The following is a 22881-nucleotide window of genomic DNA, read 5'->3' as shown; positions in this document are numbered from 1 at the left end:
GCAAAGTATTTACAATCTCAGCTGGGAGTCATTACAGTTAAAACTAAACCAAAACTACAATTTACACTGAGTGGCCATTTTATTAGACACACCTACCTTTTTTGTGAAATGGAACTCTCCTTCAATATACACAAATTGTAATTGTAGCGCATGTAAAAAAATATTAAAAGGACGCCATTCCTGTAAGGCGTGGTTTATGTTGAATAAAATGAACATCAGAGATCGGATACCTTTAAAAGGATTTAAAAGGAAACCGGGTTCGATTCCAATGATGCGAGGAACTTTTATGGAGTTGATTTCAGACGAGGATATCAAAGGTTTTCGTCCCGCAAACCAGGAAAACCGATCAGAAGATATACATATTTATGAACAAAGTACACATGGATGGATGAAACTTCTCTGGTAACCTTAATATGACGTTGGAGATCGGTGTCCATTCATATTGCACCGAAGGAGGAATGGACACCAATCTTCATTCTTACTACAAGAAAGTTGTTGAAGATGTTCATTGACTGAATGTTGCTGTCACTGGCGCAAAAGATGGTCCTGTTATATTGTTCTTTAAATTGGTTTTTCCAAACATGATTGTGTCCGAATACTTTTGGCAGGGTGTATATATGAGATCAATGATCATTTTCAGAATGTTCATTCTTCATTGGTAATCGTCAATAATAATATTTTCATTTGCCAGGAACATAGCCAGCCTGAAATGGGTAGAGTTTAAAGTGTTTTTTTTCTCACCAATCGAAATAGGTGACTTCGAAGTTTATTTTAGCCTGTTTCCAGGATGAAAATCCCAAAATTCGGAATTCAAAAACAAAAAAAGGATTCAACTCTTACCGGAAGGCAATTAACTGGGTTATGATGAGCAACAAAGTCCATAAAAGTTCATTCTCTTTCGACAGGAAGCATGCCGATCTCAATTTGAAAACTGGAATGGACAAGTACCCGTTTCACCATCCAAAAAAAAAACAAAAAAACAGGAAAGTGTAGTCGATAACGAACACACTTTTTCTGAAATCCCTTCTCTTATTCTGATCTTAGAATTCACTCCAGGATTAGCAGCCCAATCACGTGATGAAAGTAACCTATTTATATCCAGTAACTTATCCTTTTGACCTGTACTCTTCCTTCTTTATTGAAAACCCGTACCAGATTTGGCAACACACAATTCCATGACAGATTACTAAACCTATCATTTTATCCACCAGGGAGCGTTAATAACCTTGTTGGATTTGTACTCACGAGTACTATTCCACCCGAGGAAAACAAACAACAATTGGAAAAGAGGTAAAAATCAGCGCTGAAATTCATTTCATGAAGGAATAATTAGAGATAATTGGTGACGTTAATGGTACGTATTGGTAGTAATGATGTCAACTCACTTCTCCCCTTAAGGGACCTTGCCGCTGGCTTCATCTTACTCTAGTAACCCAGTGAATTCAGGTTTTGTTGGAAATAACCGCGGCAAAACAACTTTCTGTCAGCTTCGTACAACACGGCTTCACGTCCCTTCTCCATCCACACACAACGCTCACTCAGGTGAGGAAACCACGCCTCGTCACGTGCTTCGCATCGCAACGCTGTGCGATCCCCGCAGGTAGACACCTTGACTGAGCCTCCCCACACGGAGAACACTAGCGAAAGTGCAGTTAAGTGATCAGTTCCTCCATGGTCATCCGTTGTTGCTTCTTTTCAAACAGTGAGGCCTATTATTTTTTCTATGCAGTATAGAAGGTTAATTCAGCAGACATGAATAAGTTATGGATGTATAAACTTCTGGTTTTAATTGTGTGTACGGTGCCAACTTTTACAAAGGGTGAAGAGATTATCCCTGAGAATGCTACTTTGACTTCATCTTCTGAATCTGTGACCGAAGAGCTGAATCACGTGGATTTAAGTACCTTCAGTGACCCTACTAGTTCCACGATTACATCCAGTGAGCCTCCTGTGACTTCCACAATTACTTCCAGTGAATCTACTGTGACTTCCACCAGTACATCTCCTGTGACTTCCACCAGTACTTCCATTGCGCCTCCTATGACGTCCACCACTACCTCCAGCGTGCCTACAACACTTTCCAATCATCACCCACACGACCACAATGGAACGACACCAAAATTTACCAAGAAATTGGTGGAACGATTTCTAAAAAGCACCCTAGAAAATGTTATGAAACAGATTCTTCCAAGTCTGATGGAAAATCAAGAAAAAGCTAAGGTATCTTCGCAATGTTCCGGGGCATTGTTGAAACTGGTGATTGGTCTGAACCAACTGAAGACTTGGGCTTTTAGAAGTAAGTGAATGAGTTTCTTTATCACAGTTTTGTTGAATCAATCATCGAGATCCATTGATTTAACGTGACCGGGTTATTGTATAATCGACCCCTTTTTTATTTTTTCAAATATTAAAAGAAGTACCATGAAGGAGTCCACAACAATTAAAATTATAAATCAGATAATATAATTATTAAATAAATAATTAAAATAATTTTTATAATTAAAGATATTGTCCTAACTTAACTTTTGGACATTAGTGTATAATCAGGATGGAACTCAGCAGGAAGAAACATCTTTCTGTTGCCCTCAGCGATTAACAATCTGAAAGAAGTCGAGAAGACTCATAAAGAGTGACACAATGTTAAAAACCTTGAGGAAATACAAAAACCAGTGACATGTCCATCATGGTACTCTGAAAGCTCAGTTATTGATGAGAGCCATTATGGAGATGACCTCGGCAATACGCATGCGTGCAGACATAAGAATAAAAACCATTAACGAAATTGTTGTCTACCTCTTTGTCCGGTGACGTTTATTTTTGGGGATGTGCCAATGAGAGCTGAATACTTCTTAAAATAAGGTCCCACGGGATATTCAAGAAGGAAGGAAAATTTAAATACATTCTAATGAACATCTGTTTCCTATTTAGGAGTTTTTTGTTTTCAAATCAATTGGCTGGGTTTTTCCTCCACCTCAATTATTCCACAAGGCTGTGCAGTTATTAGTGAAATAGGTGGCACTGTTGTAGTAATAGGGTTCTTTGTATACTATCTCTAAATTGCGCGTGATCATTTTCTGTTTACTGCACGAAAAAACTCGAATTTCCTGGAGAAAGAACCATGGTACACTCTCCTGAGACCGATTAACTGGGCCACGTTATGAAAAGGCCCACAAAAGTTGCTCACTTCATCGATGGGACTCGAACTCGGGTCTTTTCTACCAAGTGTGGGGAGGAAGGTGATTCTACCTAATGTGCTACCCATATAAACGGTGCAATATTATTTGGGATGGGACTCAGACCTATCAAAGATGGGTAAATTATTTTCAGTACCCTGATTACAGTAATACAAATAACAGTTCCTGTACTTTTCTCTCTTTTTTTTTTTATAACAAAATGGACAAAGCAGATTGGTCACTTTAATAGGTACACCAACCTGTTCCATATAGCAGGACCCTGGATTCATCAGACCAAGCAACACTTTAGTGATATTCTTCTGATAAATTTGATAATTGATTGAAAGTAACTTAATAAGTTATTGAGTGATTCAGTTATATTAACCTATTAATTGAGGTTTACAGTCCACCCAACAAATCCACGGTAGGCCTGCATAAAGTTCCATTTTCGTCATGAAGATACGAGAGGGGAGGGTTCAAGAAAGATTTGTATTGACCCAGACGTAGTTGTGATAGAAAAGATGAATTTTTTTTTTTGTTTGGTACCTTGAAATCCCTATAGCAACCACACAAATTTCGGTTTGGATCTTGTGACTCCATTTTTTTCCTTTGCAACGCTGAATGAAGTGTAACAATGGATAAATTGGAATACAGATCAATGATTCGGTAACTCTTTCTGCAAGGGAAAACACCCTTGCAGAAAGAGTGGTCATTGTTTATGGAGAAGACTGCCCAGATTACAGCGTTGTTGTGTATTGGTAAAAACGATTCAAATGTAGATGAACCCCAAGCCCCCCAGAAACTTGTGGTTGGTGACTCGCACACTAATAAGACTTTGTGGATTTATTGATGATTGTTTTCTACAGTAACACGTTAGAGGGGCAACCATAGGGAGCAATACTCTTGATCTGATTATCAGCAGTGATTCTTCATGCGTTAAGTATCTGCAGATAAAGGAATCATTCTACACTGTGGGACTAACTGATCAGTTACCATCAGCAAAATCTAAATGGAAGCTTTTAAGATAGAAGCTACTAGATGAACTTTACCAACTAAGAAATACAGTTCAAGGTTTAAAGTTACATGGATGTCAGATGAACTAATGAGACTCGTTGTAGAGAAGAGAAATGCATGGGACGGATATAAATTATGAGGTCAATGGTAGATATAAATTCGTCTGTAATCAAGTCACTAAGGATATCAGGCAAACGAAGACAGATTATGAAAAAAATCTTTGGCAAAGGATGCGAAGGAAAGAAGCAAAGACTTCTTTTCTTATGTAAACACTAGAAGGAAGGGGATGAATCATATAGGTCCACTTGATATCGATGGATAAACCGTTAATATTCTTGCTCAGGTTGCGGACAGTATTGAATCAGTTGAATCAGTATTTTGTATTCACACATGAGGAATTCTTTAGGAGAGTGGATGCCAGAAGCTTGTCAAACTCTACCACAGAGTTAAGTGAATTTTTTGATAACTGAGAGGGAAGTGGAAGAGAAACTGCTGAAGTTAAATGTAAGAAAGGCTGTTGTTGTTGCGAGTAAAAAACCCCGGGAGAAAACTTGGGTTTTTTACCCTCACCTGAGACCGATAAACTCAGCCACGTTGTGACAAAGGCCCAAAAAAATTCCTCACGTCATTGACGGGTCTCAAACTCAGGTCTTTTCCACCCGGTGTCAGGAGGATATTGATTCTACCAATTGTGTTACCCAGGAGGGCATAAGAAAGGCACCTGGAGTGGTTGTAATCTATCCAATCATATTAAGGGAAGCAGCAAAGGACAAACCTTTAGCTATAATTATGAGAACATCGTTTGAATTCAGGGGAAGTCCCGTGGACTGGAGATAATATCTCCAATTCACAAAGGGGTCATCAAAGAGTCATCAAAGAGTGACATGAGTAATTACAAACCTGTCAGCTTAACTTCTGTTCCAGGGAAAACAATATGGTTTCTAGTTAAAAAATTAATAGAGGAGTGCAGATACTTCAGTCACACCATGGGTTTGTTAAAGGGAGATCCTGTCTCACCAATTTGATTGGATATTATAATGCAGTAACGAAGGAACTGGAAGCAAAAAAGAATTTTCATTTTAATATCATACATTTGGATTTCAGGAAAGCTTCTGATATCCTTGCACATAATGGACTGCTGTACAAAGTGGAGCACTATGGCATTAAGGGTAAGTTACTGCTATGGATAAAGGGATGGCTGAGTGGGAGAAGAGAGAGTTGTTATCAATAGGCACTGCTCTTCGTGGATTAATGTTATCAGTTGAGTCCCAAGGAGTTCAGTGCTATGCCCATTGTCATTTTCTATATTTATTAATGAAGATATTGCAGGTTTCATGTCCAAGCTTGCAGATTATACGACGGTGGCAGGGTGGTTAATGAGAGTAATAACGGTATGCTACTCCAAAAATATCTAAAGAAATTAGACAGATGGGCTGGAAAATGGAAATTGAGGTTTAATATTGACAAGTGTAAAGTACTGCATATGGGTGGCAGTAATCCGAGATTAATGTACAATTGTTTGGCACTACTCACAGGGTATGGAAAATGAAAAAGACCTAGGGGTAATTGTGCAATCAGATCGAAGTCCTCTGAACAATGCAGACAGGCAGCCAGAACAGCATATGAGATTTTGTCAATGATATACAAGAATTTTGTTGGCAGGGATAAGGAGGTGATTGTCCCATTATATAAAGCAGTGGTCATCTTGAGTACTGCATAGAGGTCTGGACGTCTCATTTCAAGAAGGATGAAGAGCTGCTGAAGCGGGTACAGAGAATGGAATCGAGATTGGTGAAGGGAATAAAGGACTGCCTTTTACCCAGAAAGGCTTCAGTTCTGCAAAGGGCGGCGTCTGGAGACTGGGCACTTGCGAGGTGATCTGATTGAGGTGTTTAAGGCTTCCAATAGGTTGAACATGTCGATGGGTTTCTTCTTCTTGCACATTATGGGACATAAATTCAAACTAAGGAAGGATGGTTGCAGAATAGATATGCGGAAGTTTTCCTTTATCCAGTATGTGGTTGATTTCTGGAACAAATTTCCATCTGTTGTTGTGTTGTTGTGGAAGTGGATAGCTTGAATAAATTCATGGAAGAACTAGATAAATTGTTGGAGGGGATGGACAGATGAAATGGGAAGGATTTCTCTTTTATGGCTGATGTTGTATATGCTTGCTTTCATGCATCACTTGCCACTACTAATAATAATACTAACTGCTTTAAAAGAGAGGGATGAAATTTAAGCATCTATCCTGGAAGACCGCCTTATTAGTATCAAAGAACTAACTGCAGAGCTCCAAATTAGTGTAGGGCCAACATCCATTAACAGTACAGTTGCATATGAGTAATGTGTATCCTAGAAGAGTTCCCAGACTTCTAATCTTTTAGCAGAAGAGGGAAAGGGCACAAGTGCACATGTAATGTTGTCGATGTACCAGGAAAAGCAAATGGAATTTTTTAAACGGCTTGTCACCATGTGTGAAACATGGATCCATCTCGTTGATTCCGAAACTAAACAATCGTCAAAACAAGGGAAGCATGCAGAATCACCAGCCCCCAAAAAGGCAAAGATGCAACCAAGTGCTGGAAAGGTGATGCTGTTAGTTTTTTTGGGATTAGCATGGTGCAACACTAACAGATTACCTTCGAAAGAGCTGAGTTCTGACAGCGAAGTATTACTCCAACCTCTTCATAAACCTCTGCGCGGGGAAAGCTGTCAAAAGGTGAACTACTGCTTCCCTAAAATGTCCCCTGAACGTTCCTCGCATGCTGCAATCAAGAGTGCACACAAATGTAGGTTTTAAAATATTGTCACATCTTGCTTACTCTCCTGAACTGGCACTCTCGGATTTCTTCCTCGTTTCTGCCCTGAAGTCTTTTCTTAGTTGAAAAGAAAACATTCTGCTGCTGATGATGAGGTGATTTCTGCTGCCAAGACGTGGTTTGAAGGTCAGATGACGTCTACAAAACTGGCCTGTGGAAACATATTGAGAGGTGGCAGAAATGTTTTATTTTAGCATTTTTAGATGTATATGATTCAAGAAAACAGCTTATACAGCATCAGCTAAAAGAAAAAAATAAATAATAAATAATAAATAAATAAAATTAAAATAAAACCCCTTCCCATTTCACCCATCCATTCACTCCAAATGTTTGTCTACTTCTGCCTTGAACTTATTTAAGTTGCTGATCTCCACTACAACAGATGGAAGTTTGTTCCAACTATCAACCACCCGCTGGCTAAAGGCGAATTTCCGCACATCTATCCTACATCTGTCTTTCCTCAATTTGAATTTATGCCCTCTCAGGTGATTATTCTGAGCAAAAGGAAGATTCCCATCAGAATTGAGCTTGCTCAATCCATTCAACGTCTTATACACCTCAATTAGATCATCTCGTAGTCGCCTAGTCTCCAGAAGGTGCAATTTGCAGACTTAAGTCATTCTTGGTAACACTAACCCTTTGTTCCACTCACCAATCTCATTGCCCTTCTCTGTACTCGTTCCAGCAGCTCGACATCTTTCCTAAAATGAGGCCTCCAGACCTGTATAAAGTACTCAAGGTGTGGCCTGACTACTTCCTTATACAAGGGGACAATCAACCCCTTATCCCTGGTAGCAAAATTCCTGCATATCAATGACTCCATTATTTTCTTTGGAACAGAAGTTAGACTAACTTTTATCTGGTGACTATGTTGAAAAAATTCAATACATTCTGTTTATTTCGACCTTCTATCACAACAACTACATCTGGGTGATTACAACTGTTTTCTTTCTTTCTTTCTTTTTGAATCCTCCCCTTCGTATATCACTAGTTCCATTCTAAACCTTTGAAAAAAATTCTGAAAGTGGAGTTCTTCCTATTCCCCCGAAATCCAGTCGATCGATCGATTTCAACAAGTTGAACCCTTATGAAGTTATTTAAAAAAGTCATCCTTCCTCCATACTTCCAATCCATTGTTTCTGCACTCATTAACCAAAACCTTTTGCAATTGACATCGACGGATAATTAAACTTACGGAATGCAAATGTAAGTTGTGACGTGGTATGATCTCAAGTTCCTTGGTATCAGATAAATACTGGACGCATTCCTGGGCTTTCTTAATCGATATGATTTTGGAGAAGACAGGTGATCTTTCCGACTTACATCAATGCTTATAGACTATCTCGAGTCCACAAGTGGCTGGAAGTGGCTCGCTCATACCTCAGAAGGTCGTATTACCTCCAATGAATACCTTTCTGTCGGATCTGATCAACTTCATCTTGTGCTTCATTTTTATTCAGATTTCGATGGATTCTTTCAAGACCATAACGCAACTAACCGAGCAAAAAATTGTATCTGAATGGTTGGAGGAACATCACCAAGATTTGCAACATCAACCCTGGTACCCTAATTCTACAGATATGAATCCAATCTGGGATATGTTGTGAAGGACAGTTCGGCTTCACAGTTATCTACCAACCACAGTCCAACAGCTGACAAATATCCCGGAAGAATGGTGAAATCTGGAGCGAGATTCCCTTAGACGTCTAAAAGGATCCATGTCACGACGCTGTAAGTCAGTCAAAGGATGGCCCTTCTAGACATTGAATAAATGTTTCTGATTTTTTAGCTAGTGAGTGTAATTAATAATTATAATTCATATAAAAACTAGTTATTTAGTGTTTGTTGTCACTTGCTCTGTTCAACAGAAATTCAAGACTGCTTTGGTGCTGTTAACAAACTTATTTTTAACCCTGAAAGAAACGCGATTTATGACTTTAGCCTCCAAACTTTTGACGTCAATGCATGACGTCATTGCACAAAGATCTGATGAGTCAACTGCAGATAACAGGATTATCGTTTCTTGAAATCTGTATTTAAGGGGCCCCTCTGGACACCTTTGACCCCCTTCTTCCACTAAGAGACAGCGAGAACTTGCTCGAATAAAACCAGTAGGACTACAGCGTGAAACTGTTCTATGGCAGTATCATGAACCACTGAAAGAATTTTAAAATAGAAAACTGGTTTTCCTGGGGTTTGATGAATTAAGATACTACAGTCGTGTCACTTGCAAAGACAGTCAAAAGGTCAGTTAGAGGAGAGGGTGGGGTGGTTTAAAAATATGACAGAAGTGCTAAGGTCACGAGGAGTCAATAAATTGTATCTATCAATTATGAGTATTCTATAATTGGTTTGTTTTGGTTGCTGGATGAAAAATGGAAATGATTGGGTTTAGCGCAGAAGGAAACAAATCCATGTTTTCCAGACAGTGGAGAAAAACAGTGATCGTAGTAACCGTGCTAACCACACAGCTGTGAAAGAAAGATGGCAGCCTTATGTTAATTAGTTTTATTAATCAGGCATTTGGAAAAGTGTTTCTGTTTGGTTTTGTTTCATCAATTTACTCTGGAAGCTAGTTCGGACGATTTCAAATTTGGAACTTAGTATACACACGCCACTGCCAAAATATTAAGGGATTAAACATGACGACCAATCCCTATTGAATTTTCTCTCATTACTGGGAATACACTACCCTCTAAAGAGTATCGGGACTTGCATAGTTTCAGATTGACATCACTGTCATCCACTTCAGTAGGGGTGTCGGTTTTCCTTGACCACTGTGACAAAGCAGACCAACGAATAATAGACTACAGTAGGTATTGTCCTTCATTCTTCGTGTAGAATAGTGACCAGCACTCTTGGTGTGTAACACCTATGAAAAACTACATTAGTACTTGAACTGCCAATGTAGTTTTCCCATAGGTGTTCCATAGGATTCAAATCGATACTCTGCGAAGGCCATTACTACTTTTGCACATTCATGTCCATGAAACTATTCTGGAACAACACGGGCTGTATGGCAGGGGCATTATCCCAAATGTGATGGTTGGTGTTCATAGTTTCTCGCGGAACCATCAGAGGTCCTAGACTAACTCATGGCCCTCTAGGGCCATGAGTTAGTCTAGGACTTCCCATTACTAACATAAAATGCATAAAATCCTTCCCATTACTAACTCATGGCCCTCTAGGGCCATGAGTTAGTAATGGGAAGGATTTTATGCTTAAAGCATTGTGGATTATCTCGAGATTTGAAGGAATCTGCAAGACTCTAGTTGAGAAATTTTTATCAGCATGGTCCGGACTTGTAGGTAGAAGGAATCTGCTTTGTGGACATGGTATTCATTTGAACAAAGTTGGCGCAAGGATTTTTTCCAGTATCCTTGAGGATACTGGGGAAAAATCCTATCACTGACGCAGCAATTTTTGTAGACCTTTTTCACAACGTTTGTCGGTCTCAGGAGAGGGTAGGATGGTTTTTTCTCTCGGAAACTCGGGTTTTTCGTCCAGCAAATAGCAAAACGACCACAGAACCCTCGAATTTTACAGATATATCAGTTGCTGATGTATCTAAAATCCTCCACCAACCAACCACGTTCATCACAGCTCTGGATTTCCTCTCTGGAAGCCCAAATTTGAAAAAAAATGAAGAACTGTGGTAAGTTCGAATATCGTCTTGACAGGAAGAATTCTTTTCACCATGTGGCCTAGTTATCCGGTCTAACAACGGTTACATGGTTTCATCTCCCATAAATTCCGTTTTCTCTTCCAGCTAACAGGCATATCAACCAAATAATGGATGCTATTAGAGGCACAGTGTATTACTGCAGACTCCTCATTGCGTCTACACCACATGGAAAATATTGGATTAAAGTCCTTCCAAGATCGAAGTTCTTCTTACAATCCAATTCGACTATTGAATACACGGATGAGGTGACTCTGATGATTGTTGTATATTGTGTTTCTGATTTTCTTATCTGAAATTCGATATGTTAATAAAAATCTTCATTAACGTCCTATAATTATTTAAATACGCTATTAAAATAATGAGAAGACTTTAATGACAAGGATAATTTAAGATTTGATGTTGGCACTGATTCAAAAGCTCACTGCCTACATAAATTCTCTAAAAACAAATTATCTCCATAAAGCTTTAATTTGTTTTTAAATGCTAACATAGCAGACCAGTTAGGGAAAACAGATTGCGTTTGTCTGAGGAATCCTGCGTATCATGGTTCCAATCAGATACCACAATGTCAGATGGTGTTAAAAGCGAAGGACACGATTACATCTGAAACTTTATATAAAGGAAGTAAAGAAAGAAGTATTATTAACTTAATACATAGAATCCTGTATTTATAATGTTTTGTCATCTTCAAAGATGGCTTTTCATCCCGAATTATCTTATTGTATGATCAAACTTGAACATTTTTATAATTTCAACTGGAATGGAGTAAATATTGCGCAAAGATAATTGCGTCGTTTAACACAAACTGCATCCAGAATAGAAATAACCGGTTTAAATTATTATTTTTCGATAATGTCCTTGGAAGTTTTTTTTTTTCCAAGTGTCCTCTGGATATTTTGTGGATGGTACGTAGCTTTATATTAGCTGATTTCCAGAAATGCGCACAAACACCATGAAATATTATGCAATCAGATTACACTGGTGGGCAACCCCCCCACCATTTTTTTCACTCCTTGTTAAAATTCAAGATGATTCTTGTAGATCTGACATTGCTAAATTCAAATAAGGCGACCATATTGCTGTAATATCAACCAATTTTAAGGGAGAAGGGATTAAAGTTAAAAACTAAGTTTCTATTTAAAAAAGATTTCATATATTTTAAGAAATTGTTACATACAGTACTAAATATTGAACAATGGATCTATTAACCTCATTCTATTTACAAAAATGTTTATCTGATTACAAAACATTTTGTTGTTTTTTGCCTTTTGTAATCGTCCATCGGTGTCTCCAGTACGAGGTTCCAACAGTAGTCTGCCAACATATTTGGACTCCATTTTTCCTGGTCTCTTTTTTCCATTTGGGAAATATCTTGGTGAAAATTTTGACTATGTTCATTGGAGACTGCTCCCAAGTTTTCAAGAAAAAATCTAAATGAGAATGCAGAAAATGAAGCTTTAAAGACATGTTGAATTCCAACTTTCTGTAAGCTAAAATTAGCTCATCCACAATTTCGCAGTAATTTGTGGTCCACTTTTAGGTCGGCACAGCTATTCCATTTATATTCTTGATAGCATATTTTTTTACAGAAGAACCTGTAGGTTCTCGTACACGTCCTCCATGTGAAGTGCATGGGCCAATGGTATAGATGGACACTTATTTCCATTATGGTGTAAAACTGCTTTAAACCTGATCTTGGATGAATCAATGAAAAGCCTCCACTGCTCGAGGACAAGCTCCAGGTGTAACTCTTTCATTAATTCCTGAACATTGTTACAATTAACCAAAGCCCCATCCATGGAGTAATAGGTCGTTATGTTAGACTGCCTCTTCCTAAAAAAAGACACCTTGACCACTTTTGAAGAAGATTCCACTGCTGGTAATCCTTGTAATTAAGTCTTGGTTTTGGAGAGGTCTAAATCTCTGACTAAATCGTTCAATTATACTTCAGTGATTAGACTCGTTTTTGCAGTATCAAGAGTACAAAAGTCTGGATCTGTACTCCTTCTGGGTTCTGCATCTTCTGAAGAGTGTTTTACCAATCCTAAATCAGAGTCAAATCCATAAATTTCTAATGGCTTTGGCACTGGAATTACATCATCTTGAGGAACCGGCCTTAGAGCAGAAGGTGTGTTATGACACTCTACTTTATATTTGGATTTCTAAGAAAAACCAAAACTATTGGTCATGCAGAAGTAACAATCGTTTATGTGGTCTCGAAGAGGTAAGAGAAGTTACTAGAAGGCTCACAATATTTCTAGAGAACCCTCGAAAGTTCTAGAATCCAGTCGCTGTTGTGGAAAGCCCCCGAATGTTCTAGAAATCTCCCAAATGTTCTCGAAAAAATAAATAGATAAAATATCTGGAAAAGAGGATCAAAACAACAACAGGCCTTGGTTTTCGGTCATTAACCTACGATATTTGAAAACAGAGAGTGATGAGATCTTTTTAAGCACATATATGAGTTTGTAAACAACTTTCTCACGAGAATCTGTTGAAATTATTTCAGGGAGGAAATTGATGCCGACCAGAGTTATCGATCGTAGTATCCAGTCAAACAAGAATGCCCCTTAGAAAATTCACGCTGTGACTGCAGTATAATTGCATGCCTGTCCAGATGGTCCTGCATTACTTCTTTTATCAGTGACTCGATTATTTTCCCGGAAACAGACACTGAGCTAACAGGTCTGTAATTACTCATGTCACCTTTTGATCCCCCTTTGAGAATTGAGGATACATTCGCACATTTCTAGTCCATAGGGACCTCCCCTGAATACAAGGATGCTCTTCATAATTATGCCTAAGGATTTACTTACTTCCTTTGCTACCACTCTTAAATATAACTGGATAGATCCCAACCACCTTGGCTTCTTTTTATGTTTAGCTTCAACAATTCCTCTTCCACTCTCCTTTCAATTATCAAAAAACAATTTAGCTCCCTGTTAGAGTTTGATAAACTTCCGGCATCCCATTTCCTAAAGAATTCCTCATGTGTGAATGTAGATGCAGAATAACTATTAGTTCATCAGCAACTCGAGCAGGATCATTAACCGTTAATCCATTGACTTCCAAGTGGCCCAATGTGATTCAACTCCTTTCTGCTGCTAATATACGCATAGAAGTCTTTGCTGTTGTTCTTTGCATTCTTTTCCAGGACTCCACTTAATCTGTCTTTTATTGCCTAACGCCTTTGTGACTTTATTACAGACTAGTTTATGTCTACCATAGGCTACTGTATCACCTGATAATTTATATGCATCCCACGCTTTTTTCTTCTCTGCCATGTGTCTCAATACTTCATCTGACAACCATTTAGATTTAAGCCTTGAACAGTATTTTTTAGTTGGTATGAAAAGCGTATTGGTTTCAAGGATTATTTCTCTGAATCTTAACACACCCCATGGACTTTATATTGAGGAACTGACAGGTAGTAGCCAAGCTGTATATGCTGAGTCCATCGGTGACGTCTCTTAGATGCTGTTTGATGTGTCCACTCGGTCACAATGATTTGCCCATCTTATACCAATTATATATCTGGAAAAAGAAATAGCTGAAGGATTAAAAGGAATAGTTTTACACACGACATTGTGACCCAGTTATTGTGCGATGGCTGCTGGTGGAATTGGCAATGGTTTGTTCCCCAATAACGAAAGTTATTTATTATAGAAACGTTTATATGAAAGAGAGATTCATCAGACATCCATAGATTGCGAATAAAGTCTTCATCGTGGTCCATTTGAGTAAGAATTTCTTGAGAAACGTTTTTATGGGTAAGGGGATTGGGAAGTTTTAATATTTGCAGCATCTGTACCATATAAGGGTGGAAATTAAAGTTACATGTTTAAAAAGACCATGCTTGACACCTAATAACAGGGCCACGTTGTGAAAAAAGCCCATAAAAATTCCTCTAATCATTAACGGGGTTCGAACTCAGCTCTTTTTACCATAATATGGGAGTACGATTGATTTTTCTAAATTTTATTTGTAAAAGTAGACTAAATGAACAAAAAAAACAATGGAATACAAGGTCGCATTAATCATAAAACTTGTTCTGTTTTGGCTTCATGTGTGCCATTTTTAAAAGCAAGCTATTTTATATTCTACAAACTTTGGTAACTTCGTACTTGTAACAAACAGGATTTTCTACTTTTGATGACACGTGAATATAAAGTATCTTTTACAGTTGAGTACAGAAAAGGAGCTACGAGTTTTTATGTTGTCCTTAAAGCAATTTGATAAAAGTTTCTCTGGAAAGCAAGCTCACATTTGAAATGTTTTTAATCCAAACTTCAAAGTCGTGCTTTAATAAGGAATTAAGTAAGTTAGTAAGTAAGTTAGGATATATTTTTTTTTTATGTGAACCCCAAACACGAGAGGTATTAGAACCAATAGTACTTAGTACCGTGCTTGGGTTGGAGGTTGAAAAGACGAAAGAAGATATTTGTTGACATTGGCCTTGAACTTCTGTAATTTTCAGGAAATACGTATGAAGGAAGGTTGTTCGAGAAAACGGCAGTTGAATGAATAAATGAGGAAGATGAAAAGTTGATTCTGTGAGTTTGAAGTTGGACAATAAATGGATGTTAACTGGTGCTGCACGTGTTCGGGCTGTTTTGAAAGAGAGAGCGGGAATTATAGAAGCCAATTCAGAAGAACAATGCCCATGGAAGTATCTGTAGAAGAGGCATGCAGCAGAAACTACGTCTATGAGACAGAGAGTGGATAGACTCTTTTAGAGAGGAGTCATTAATTAACCTAACTGCCCTCTTCTGAATGGAATCAAGAAGCCTGAGAGAGAGGTTTTGGGGGCACCACCCCAGATCTGGGAACAATATTCCATGGCAGGGCGGATTTGCGATTTATACAGAGTGAGAACCTGTTTGGAAGAAAAGTAACGCCGAGAGCGAAACAGAAAACCAAGTTTTTTAGATGCAGAGGAAGCAATATTTGTAATATGCTTGTGCCAAGAGAGATTAGAAGTCAGGGTAATCCCCAAAAGAGATATCATTTTGCCTAGAAATCGGAGTGTCACTAAAGATAAGCATAGGAGGAGAAGAATCCTTTTTGCAAAATATAAGACAAGACTGAGTTTTAAAAGGGTTGAAATCAACTAAGTTGTCTTTGCCCCACTGGAGAATTACTTGAAGATCGGCATTTAAGGAATTGGTAGCAGATTTTCAAGAAGTTGAAGCTGATTGAGCAGGGCAAGGTTTCTCAAAATGGAAAGTGGAATGCAATGTGCTATCATCGGCAAAACTATGGATAGGATTTCCAGTCAATGGAAGAAGGTCATTAATATACAAGAGGAAAAGAGTGGGGGAAAGAAGTGAACCTTGGGGGACACCAGCATTAGTGGAGAAGTTAGAAGACAGAGAGCCATCTACCATCACCTTCAGTGAGCGATCAGAGAAAAAATTGGATAACCAATTACAAAAAACCAGTTGGCAAACCATAAGATGGAAGCTTGTTTAGAAGACCCTTATGCCAAACACGATCAAACGCCTTTGAGATGTCAAGAGCAACTACTTGTGTTTCACCGAACCTTTCCATTGAATTAGTCCATAAATGGGTAACATAAGCCAGAATATCACCAGTGGATCGACACTGACGGAATCCATACTGGCGATCGTTGATCAGACGGAAGGTTTCTAGGTAGTTTAAGAGTTGGCGGTTATGCCAAACACGATCAAACGCCTTTGAGATGTCAAGAGCAACTACTTGTGTTTCACCGAACCTTTCCATTGAATTAGTCCATAAATGGGTAACATAAGCCAGAATATCACCAGTGGATCGACACTGACGGAATCCATACTGGCGATCGTTGATCAGACGGAAGGTTTCTAGGTAGTTTAAGAGTTGGCGGTTAATTAATTTCTCCATTACTTTAGAAAGAGTAGAAGTAATTGCAATGGGACGATAACTGGATGGGATGGATTTGTCACCCTTTTTAGGAACTGGCTGGATATGAGAAAATTTGCAAGCAGAAGGAAAAACACCTTTGGAATAAGAAAGTGAAAAAAGGCGGCAAAGAATAGGAGTAAGTTCAGGAGCACAGGTTTTGAGAACAAGTGGAAAAATACCATCAGGACCTGGGGCTTTCTTAGCATCAAGATTCGTCAAAATCCTTCTGATATCGTTTTGACGGAAGACCACAGGAGGCATTGAATGGAGCGTTTTGGGAATGGTGGGAGGTGTTTTACTAAGATCAATAATACATGGGTTAGAAGAAAAATGGGATGCTAGCAGGTCACAGCTTTATCCTTGGCTGAAGTGACAACAGAACCATCTGGTTTGGACAGAGGTGGAAGCAGAGATGGGCAAAAGTTGCGGCCAATAGCTTTGGCAAGAGACCAGAATGCTCGGCTACAATTAGGGGAGAAGCAAGTTTTCTACTCTTTGCCTGTTCAAAATCTAGTTTGGACTGAATAATAACTGCTTTACAATTGTTGCGAGCTTTGGTGTAGGGAGAAAATGAAACTGAAGAACTAGAAACAAGCCAATTACGATATGCAACATTCTTCACACCTTGTTAGTTCACACCTTGAACAGCCTTAGCACATTTATTGGAAAACCAAGGTTTAGATAAAGGATAAGATTTTAAAGTGGAGTGTGGGATAAACGATTCAATTCCTGCAAGAATAATTTCATTGACACGATCTGAGCAAACGTTGACATCAGAAGTTTTGAAACAGTAATCCGACCATGGAAAAGAAGAAAAGAAGTCTCGCAGGTCATCCCATTTTGCATTCTTGTAATGCCAAACAACACGAGGTTGGGAATAGCCATGACATAAAGGTTCCATTGGAGAAGAGACAATCACCAAGTTGTGATCTGAAGTGCCTAAAGGACCTCTCACTTTGACCGTGTACTTAGAAGGGTTGTTTGTGAGAAAAAGATCAAGCCTATTGGTTGTATGATTAGGATTGTCCGGTATTCTTGTAGGTAAATGAACAATCTGTGCTAGGTCATTAGTAATTGCAAAAGCCTCAGCATCTCGACCTGTTGGGTCGCAAGACTGCAAGTGGAAATGTACATCGTTGAGATTTGAACTGAGACCACGTATATTTGTGAAACGAATTAGGAAGTGTTTGGGAGGTTTAGATCTTTTCGCAGATAAGCTTGTTCTATTAGTTTGACAATTCATGGTGTATTCAATAGTAAGAAAAAGTGGGTGGGACATGCTGTATGAAGTAGTGAAATTTTTGGATATGGTGTGCACGTGGTAAGAATATACCCAGATCCTTGACATAACGTGGCCTCGACAATGCTCCCCGAAACACACTACTCGGACTCCCTCCAGTCACTATCTGGCAGAGTAGAGGTAGCAAGATTATACACTGGCTGATCCGGAAGCCTCCTAGAGAGTTACTAATAGGTTCGGTCCGGTGTACTAACTAGGGGCCGGCCTGCGAACATTGTTTTAGAGCTGTACCCTCGAAATGTAAGGAAGATTGGATCTCGCCACGACGTTCATCATAACCTCAAAAGTCATCAATCATACTGCATGATGGAAGAGATGGGGAAGGGTTGACCGGAACTTAGCTCTAGAGACTAAACATGGGTTCCACCACTTCAAGCCTCCAATAAGCAAAGTGGTGGTATTTCACCGGTTGATGAGAGTCATCTACCACCTAGTACTGCCTGGTAACATAGACGGGCGGCGTTCCTACATGTGGTGTGGGTGCCACACCTCGACCCCTGCTTACGTTGGTTCACACTTGGGTGGTCACCCACCATATACTTGTGCATGGGGGTTATATCCAGGATTAGTAACAGTCCCACCATCGTGAAGGTGCAAGTAGAGGATTTGGCTATCACAGACCGTCCGGACGTCGCCGAACTTGGGTCCACTTGACTTAAGTGTCACCCGAATATCAGTTCCATCAGCGTTTTAGACTCCCAGGCAGCAATTGCAGCTTGTCTGGCATATCTGAGAGAATATCTGTGACCAACCTCAAGGACCGGTATATAATTTATACACACTTTTAAGAAGACATTTAACCCAAAGAAGACCATGAACTCCCACATCCTATCTATTTGTGGAAGCAAAAGTATTTCAATGGCCAAAATAATTTGGATAGTTTTTAATTAAAAATATTAATATGGACAGGAAAAATGCTGTCTAAAGAAATCCTAAAATTCTATAAATAGATACAAACAAAAAATAGGGCAATGTGGGTAGCACAGTCGGAATGCACGCAAGTGGGCATTCCAAAATTAAAATCATTGCTGTTATCAAAGATACCCAAAAATTCATCATTTGACTCTTTATTAATAAATTTTAAATCCAAAAAAGGTAAAGGTATTAGTATTAGTCATAATGCAAGGAATATACAGGCCAAAAAAATAACAATAATAATAAAATAAATATGATATGTAGAGAAGAAATTGCAAAACAAGATATGGACTTCCTTAATCGGCTAGGTAACAATCCAGTTGACCGTTCAATTTCTTAGAATTGTATTTGCAGAGGCAACTAGTTCCAATAATCAACAGCTCACTGGTTAAAAAGAAAACTTCCTGTAATTCGTCTAAATCTCTTCGCCTGTAATTTGAATTTATGGCTCCTATTTCCGGAATTCTTTATAATAGTGAAAATTCTGTGTCCATTCAAACTTTATGAACCTCAATCAGGTCCCTCTAAGATATTTGGTTGCCAGGCTCTTTAGCCCACATAATAAAAGTCTTTCCTCGCACTTTTGCTGATCTCTCTTCCCGAGAGCCTCTTGAAAGGGGTCCTGTCTTTGAACCCTTTCAAGAAGCTCAATATATTGTTTTCAGATGAAGTCTCCATATTTGGACACTTCTTCATTTGGAATTTTCCATTATGCAATGAGATTTCCTAGACCTAAAAAATACCTCTGTTGTTCTAGTCTTTTTCTCAATAGTTTCCTATATCTTGCTCTCTCAGTCCTCGTCTATCCATGCCTTTTTGGCCTCCATCCATCCACACCTCCCTTGGTCTTCCTCTCTTCCTTCCTCCTGGTGCCACCTGCCAACCAATTGATAATCACTTTTGGAAGTCTATCCTTTTCCATTCTTCTGGTATGTCCATACCATCTCAGCTTTTTTGTTTCGATTACCTGAATTATATCAGTTTTCATTTCCATCATTCGTCGAATCTGTTCATTTCTTATTTTCTCCAGTCTCGATTTTCTTGCTGCTCTTCTCCAGTAGTCCATTGGACACAGTATTCCAGACAGTATTTCTTGGACATAGCATTCCAGACAGTATTCCAGACGGTATGCCTTGGACACAGTATTCCAAATGCGGCCTTCCAATTACCTGATACAGTGGCATTATAATCTACCTATCTCTCTAGATTTTCCTGGCAACCTGTTTACAGCGCTCAAAAAACTTCACATCTGCAGTATTGTAACTCCCACATCCCTCTCTTTCAACCCCACAAAGTGTATAGGTTATTTTGGGGTTGTTATTCCCCAAGTATTAGACCTAGCATTTTGCTGCATTAATTAAAAATATAGCTGCCACCTTGCACTTTGCTGTATTAAAATATATCTGCCATTGTTCTTCTCATTCTTGAAGTCTGTTCAAATCATCCCGAATCCTGAAGGAGCGTTGACACTGACCATTAACGACTCTCTCAATCGTTAAATCTTCGAAAATTTTGACATCACGCCCTCTATCTGTTCATCGATGCCATTTATAAAAACCAGAAACAATAGTAGTTCAAGAACCGATCCTTGGGGATCTTACTTCAGAAGTGAGGTCCCTCAAGTTACTTCAAACTGAGGAATCTCTTAATCAAAACCCTCTGCATTCTACCCTGTGCAGCCACATTGCAATCCATCTTAGAATCTTTCCAGTAATCCCGACATGTTCCAGTTTATACAGTAACCTCTCATTAGGGACGACTCATTCAAATGATTTGCTCAAATTCAAATAAACTATATCGAAATTATTCTCTACATGAGCAACTTCCAACTCATGAGCAACTGTGTCAAAATAGCCTACAAAGTTAGTTAAGCATCATTTGCCCTCATCAAAGTCGTGTTGTATGTCCTTCAGAATGCCATATCTATCTGAACGTCCCTGGACTGCACTCTTAATCATTGCCTCTATGATTTTTCCTACCACTGAATCAACTGGTCTCTAGTTACCAACTCTTGAAATCGCTTTTATGTATTGGCGATACATTGGAGATTCAAAGGAATCTCCCCTGAGCCCAAAAATGCCTTCATTATTAACCTCAATGGTTCAATAAACTCCCTCATGCACTCCCTCAAACCTACACTGTATATGCTATCAACTCCGGGAGCCTTACTTTCCTTTATGCTCAAAAGTGTTTTTAATAAACAAACATCTGTAATTACGACATCACTAATTCATATGGCTCAGCCTCACTCGCACAACCTCTCCTCAGCAAGAAGGGCGTTTCGTCCTTCTTGCTGAGAAGAAGACCAAACGCCTTCTTATCTTATTCTTTGTTCTCTTATCTTATTCTAAGATAAGTATGCGAAGGCCAAGGCTGCTTTCTCATACCCAGCCTTGGCCTTCCTAACCTTATCTGTGGTAATATTACAGATCAACTTGTAAGTGTTGCAAGCTTCAGTACTTTTCCTCTCTCTGTAACTTTCCCATGCTATCTTTTCTGATGTGAGTAATGATGTGGTCTAGAATAATCTTACCCTGGTATGTTCCCTGACATGATGGTACGCATAATAATCATCTAGTTTATTTTTAATTTTTTTTTTCCGTGGTGAATTTCCCTCCCACTTATTCCAATCAATCTGTGGCCTATTGAAGTTACCCATAAAAAGACATTTGTGCTTGCTTGCTCGTTCCATCTGCACATAGAGCCTCTCGTCATATTCTTCACAACCTTCAGATCTGTAGATTACTCTCATTATATCTTTGCTTCCAACTAACTCAAACCACACAAATTTTATGCTGACAGGCCCTCAGGCTGCTTTTGATAGACGAATGACCTTATTACCCCTTCTTCCTTACCTTTCCAAAATCCATTATAGACATCGTACTGGAACTTCATCCCCAATTTCTGGTGTCACCACGTTTTTGTTTCCTTCGAATCCTTAAGGTATCCTCAATGATATTGGCAAAGTCCCTTTCATCACCTTCATTCAAGTGAATACCCTCTCTCTACAAAATAGATTCCTTCTATTTCCAAGTGGGGGTTATGGTGATGAGAAAAAGAGCGCAGTCCAGGAACATTTCGATAGAAATTACCATTCTGAAAAACAAACAGCATGGTTTTGTTTAGGGAAAATCATGTAGTGGACTATTTTGACAGTTTCTGGGTTTAGGGAACAATTTCGACTTAGTATATTTGGATTTTAGCAAGGCATTTGATTCAGTCCTACAGGAGAGGTTCCTGTACAGGCTGGAACATGTTGGGATTACTGGAAAAATTCTAAAATGTGTTACAGGGTGGGTGCAGCGCAGAAGGCAGAAAGTTGTGATTATTGTTTGTCTTCAGACTGGTGTAAAGTCAGAAGTGGGGTACCCTCAAGGATCTGTTTACTGACCATTGTTGTTTCTGATTTTCATAACCGCATCGACGAAGGGATAAAGGACGTGATGCAAACATTTTCTGCAGATTGGGAGAGTCGTTTGGCAAGTATGAAGACTTCATCTAAAAAAGACTTTGAGCTTCTTGAAAGGGTCCAAGGACTGCAAATTTGCATGGTGAGATGGCAAAAGAGCTATCGTAAGAGGAAAGACACCGATTATATGGGCTACAGAGCTTGGCATCTAAACACCATAGACGGGACCTGATTGAGGTTTATAAGGCTCTGAGGGGCGTTAGTAAAATGAATGAAGGCAGAATTTTCAATGTTATAAAGGATTTTAGAAGGGTTAACTACTGGAATAAATCGCCTCCAAACGGTAGGTTGATATGGCAAATATGGTTAGGTTAGATTAGGTTTATACTTCCCATGCTATTCTATTTATTTTGTGGTCATCATGTAGGCCAAACACTATACTAATCGTCATGAATTTTGAATCCTGTCCTGATATTTGGACAATTCTCTGTAAAGGCAGGATAGAACTTTTTCTTTCCCTCGTGGGTTGCACTGTTGGTAGAATCACCGTCCCCTCACAGCGGGTGGAAAAGATCTAAGTTCGAGTTCAATCGATGACCGGAGGAATTTTTATGGCCTTTTTTTCACAACATGCCTGAGTTAGTCAATCTCAGGCGAGAGTA

At 39.0% G+C, this 22881-nt stretch overlaps 1 protein-coding gene across 1 annotated transcript in view; it reads left to right on the top strand.

The window, feature by feature from the left end:
- The first annotated feature begins 1538 nt into the window (after positions 1-1538).
- Positions 1539-22881, top strand: part of LOC150083926 (nose resistant to fluoxetine protein 6-like) — a 36249-nt gene continuing 14906 nt past the window's right edge. The window contains exon 1 of the mRNA XM_090375831.1: positions 1539-2296. Coding sequence (XP_090231957.1) covers positions 1753-2296 — 544 coding nt within the window. The 5' untranslated portion in view covers positions 1539-1752. The remainder of the gene's footprint in view (positions 2297-22881) is intronic.

Source organism: Mastigoproctus giganteus, chromosome 6 (genome assembly GCF_048544385.1).
Source record: "Mastigoproctus giganteus isolate SK-2022 chromosome 6, ASM4854438v1, whole genome shotgun sequence".
Lineage (NCBI taxonomy): Eukaryota > Metazoa > Arthropoda > Arachnida > Uropygi > Thelyphonidae > Mastigoproctus > Mastigoproctus giganteus.
Note: the sequence above shows the minus strand (reverse complement) of the source record. Positions and strands in the feature narration are given on the sequence as shown.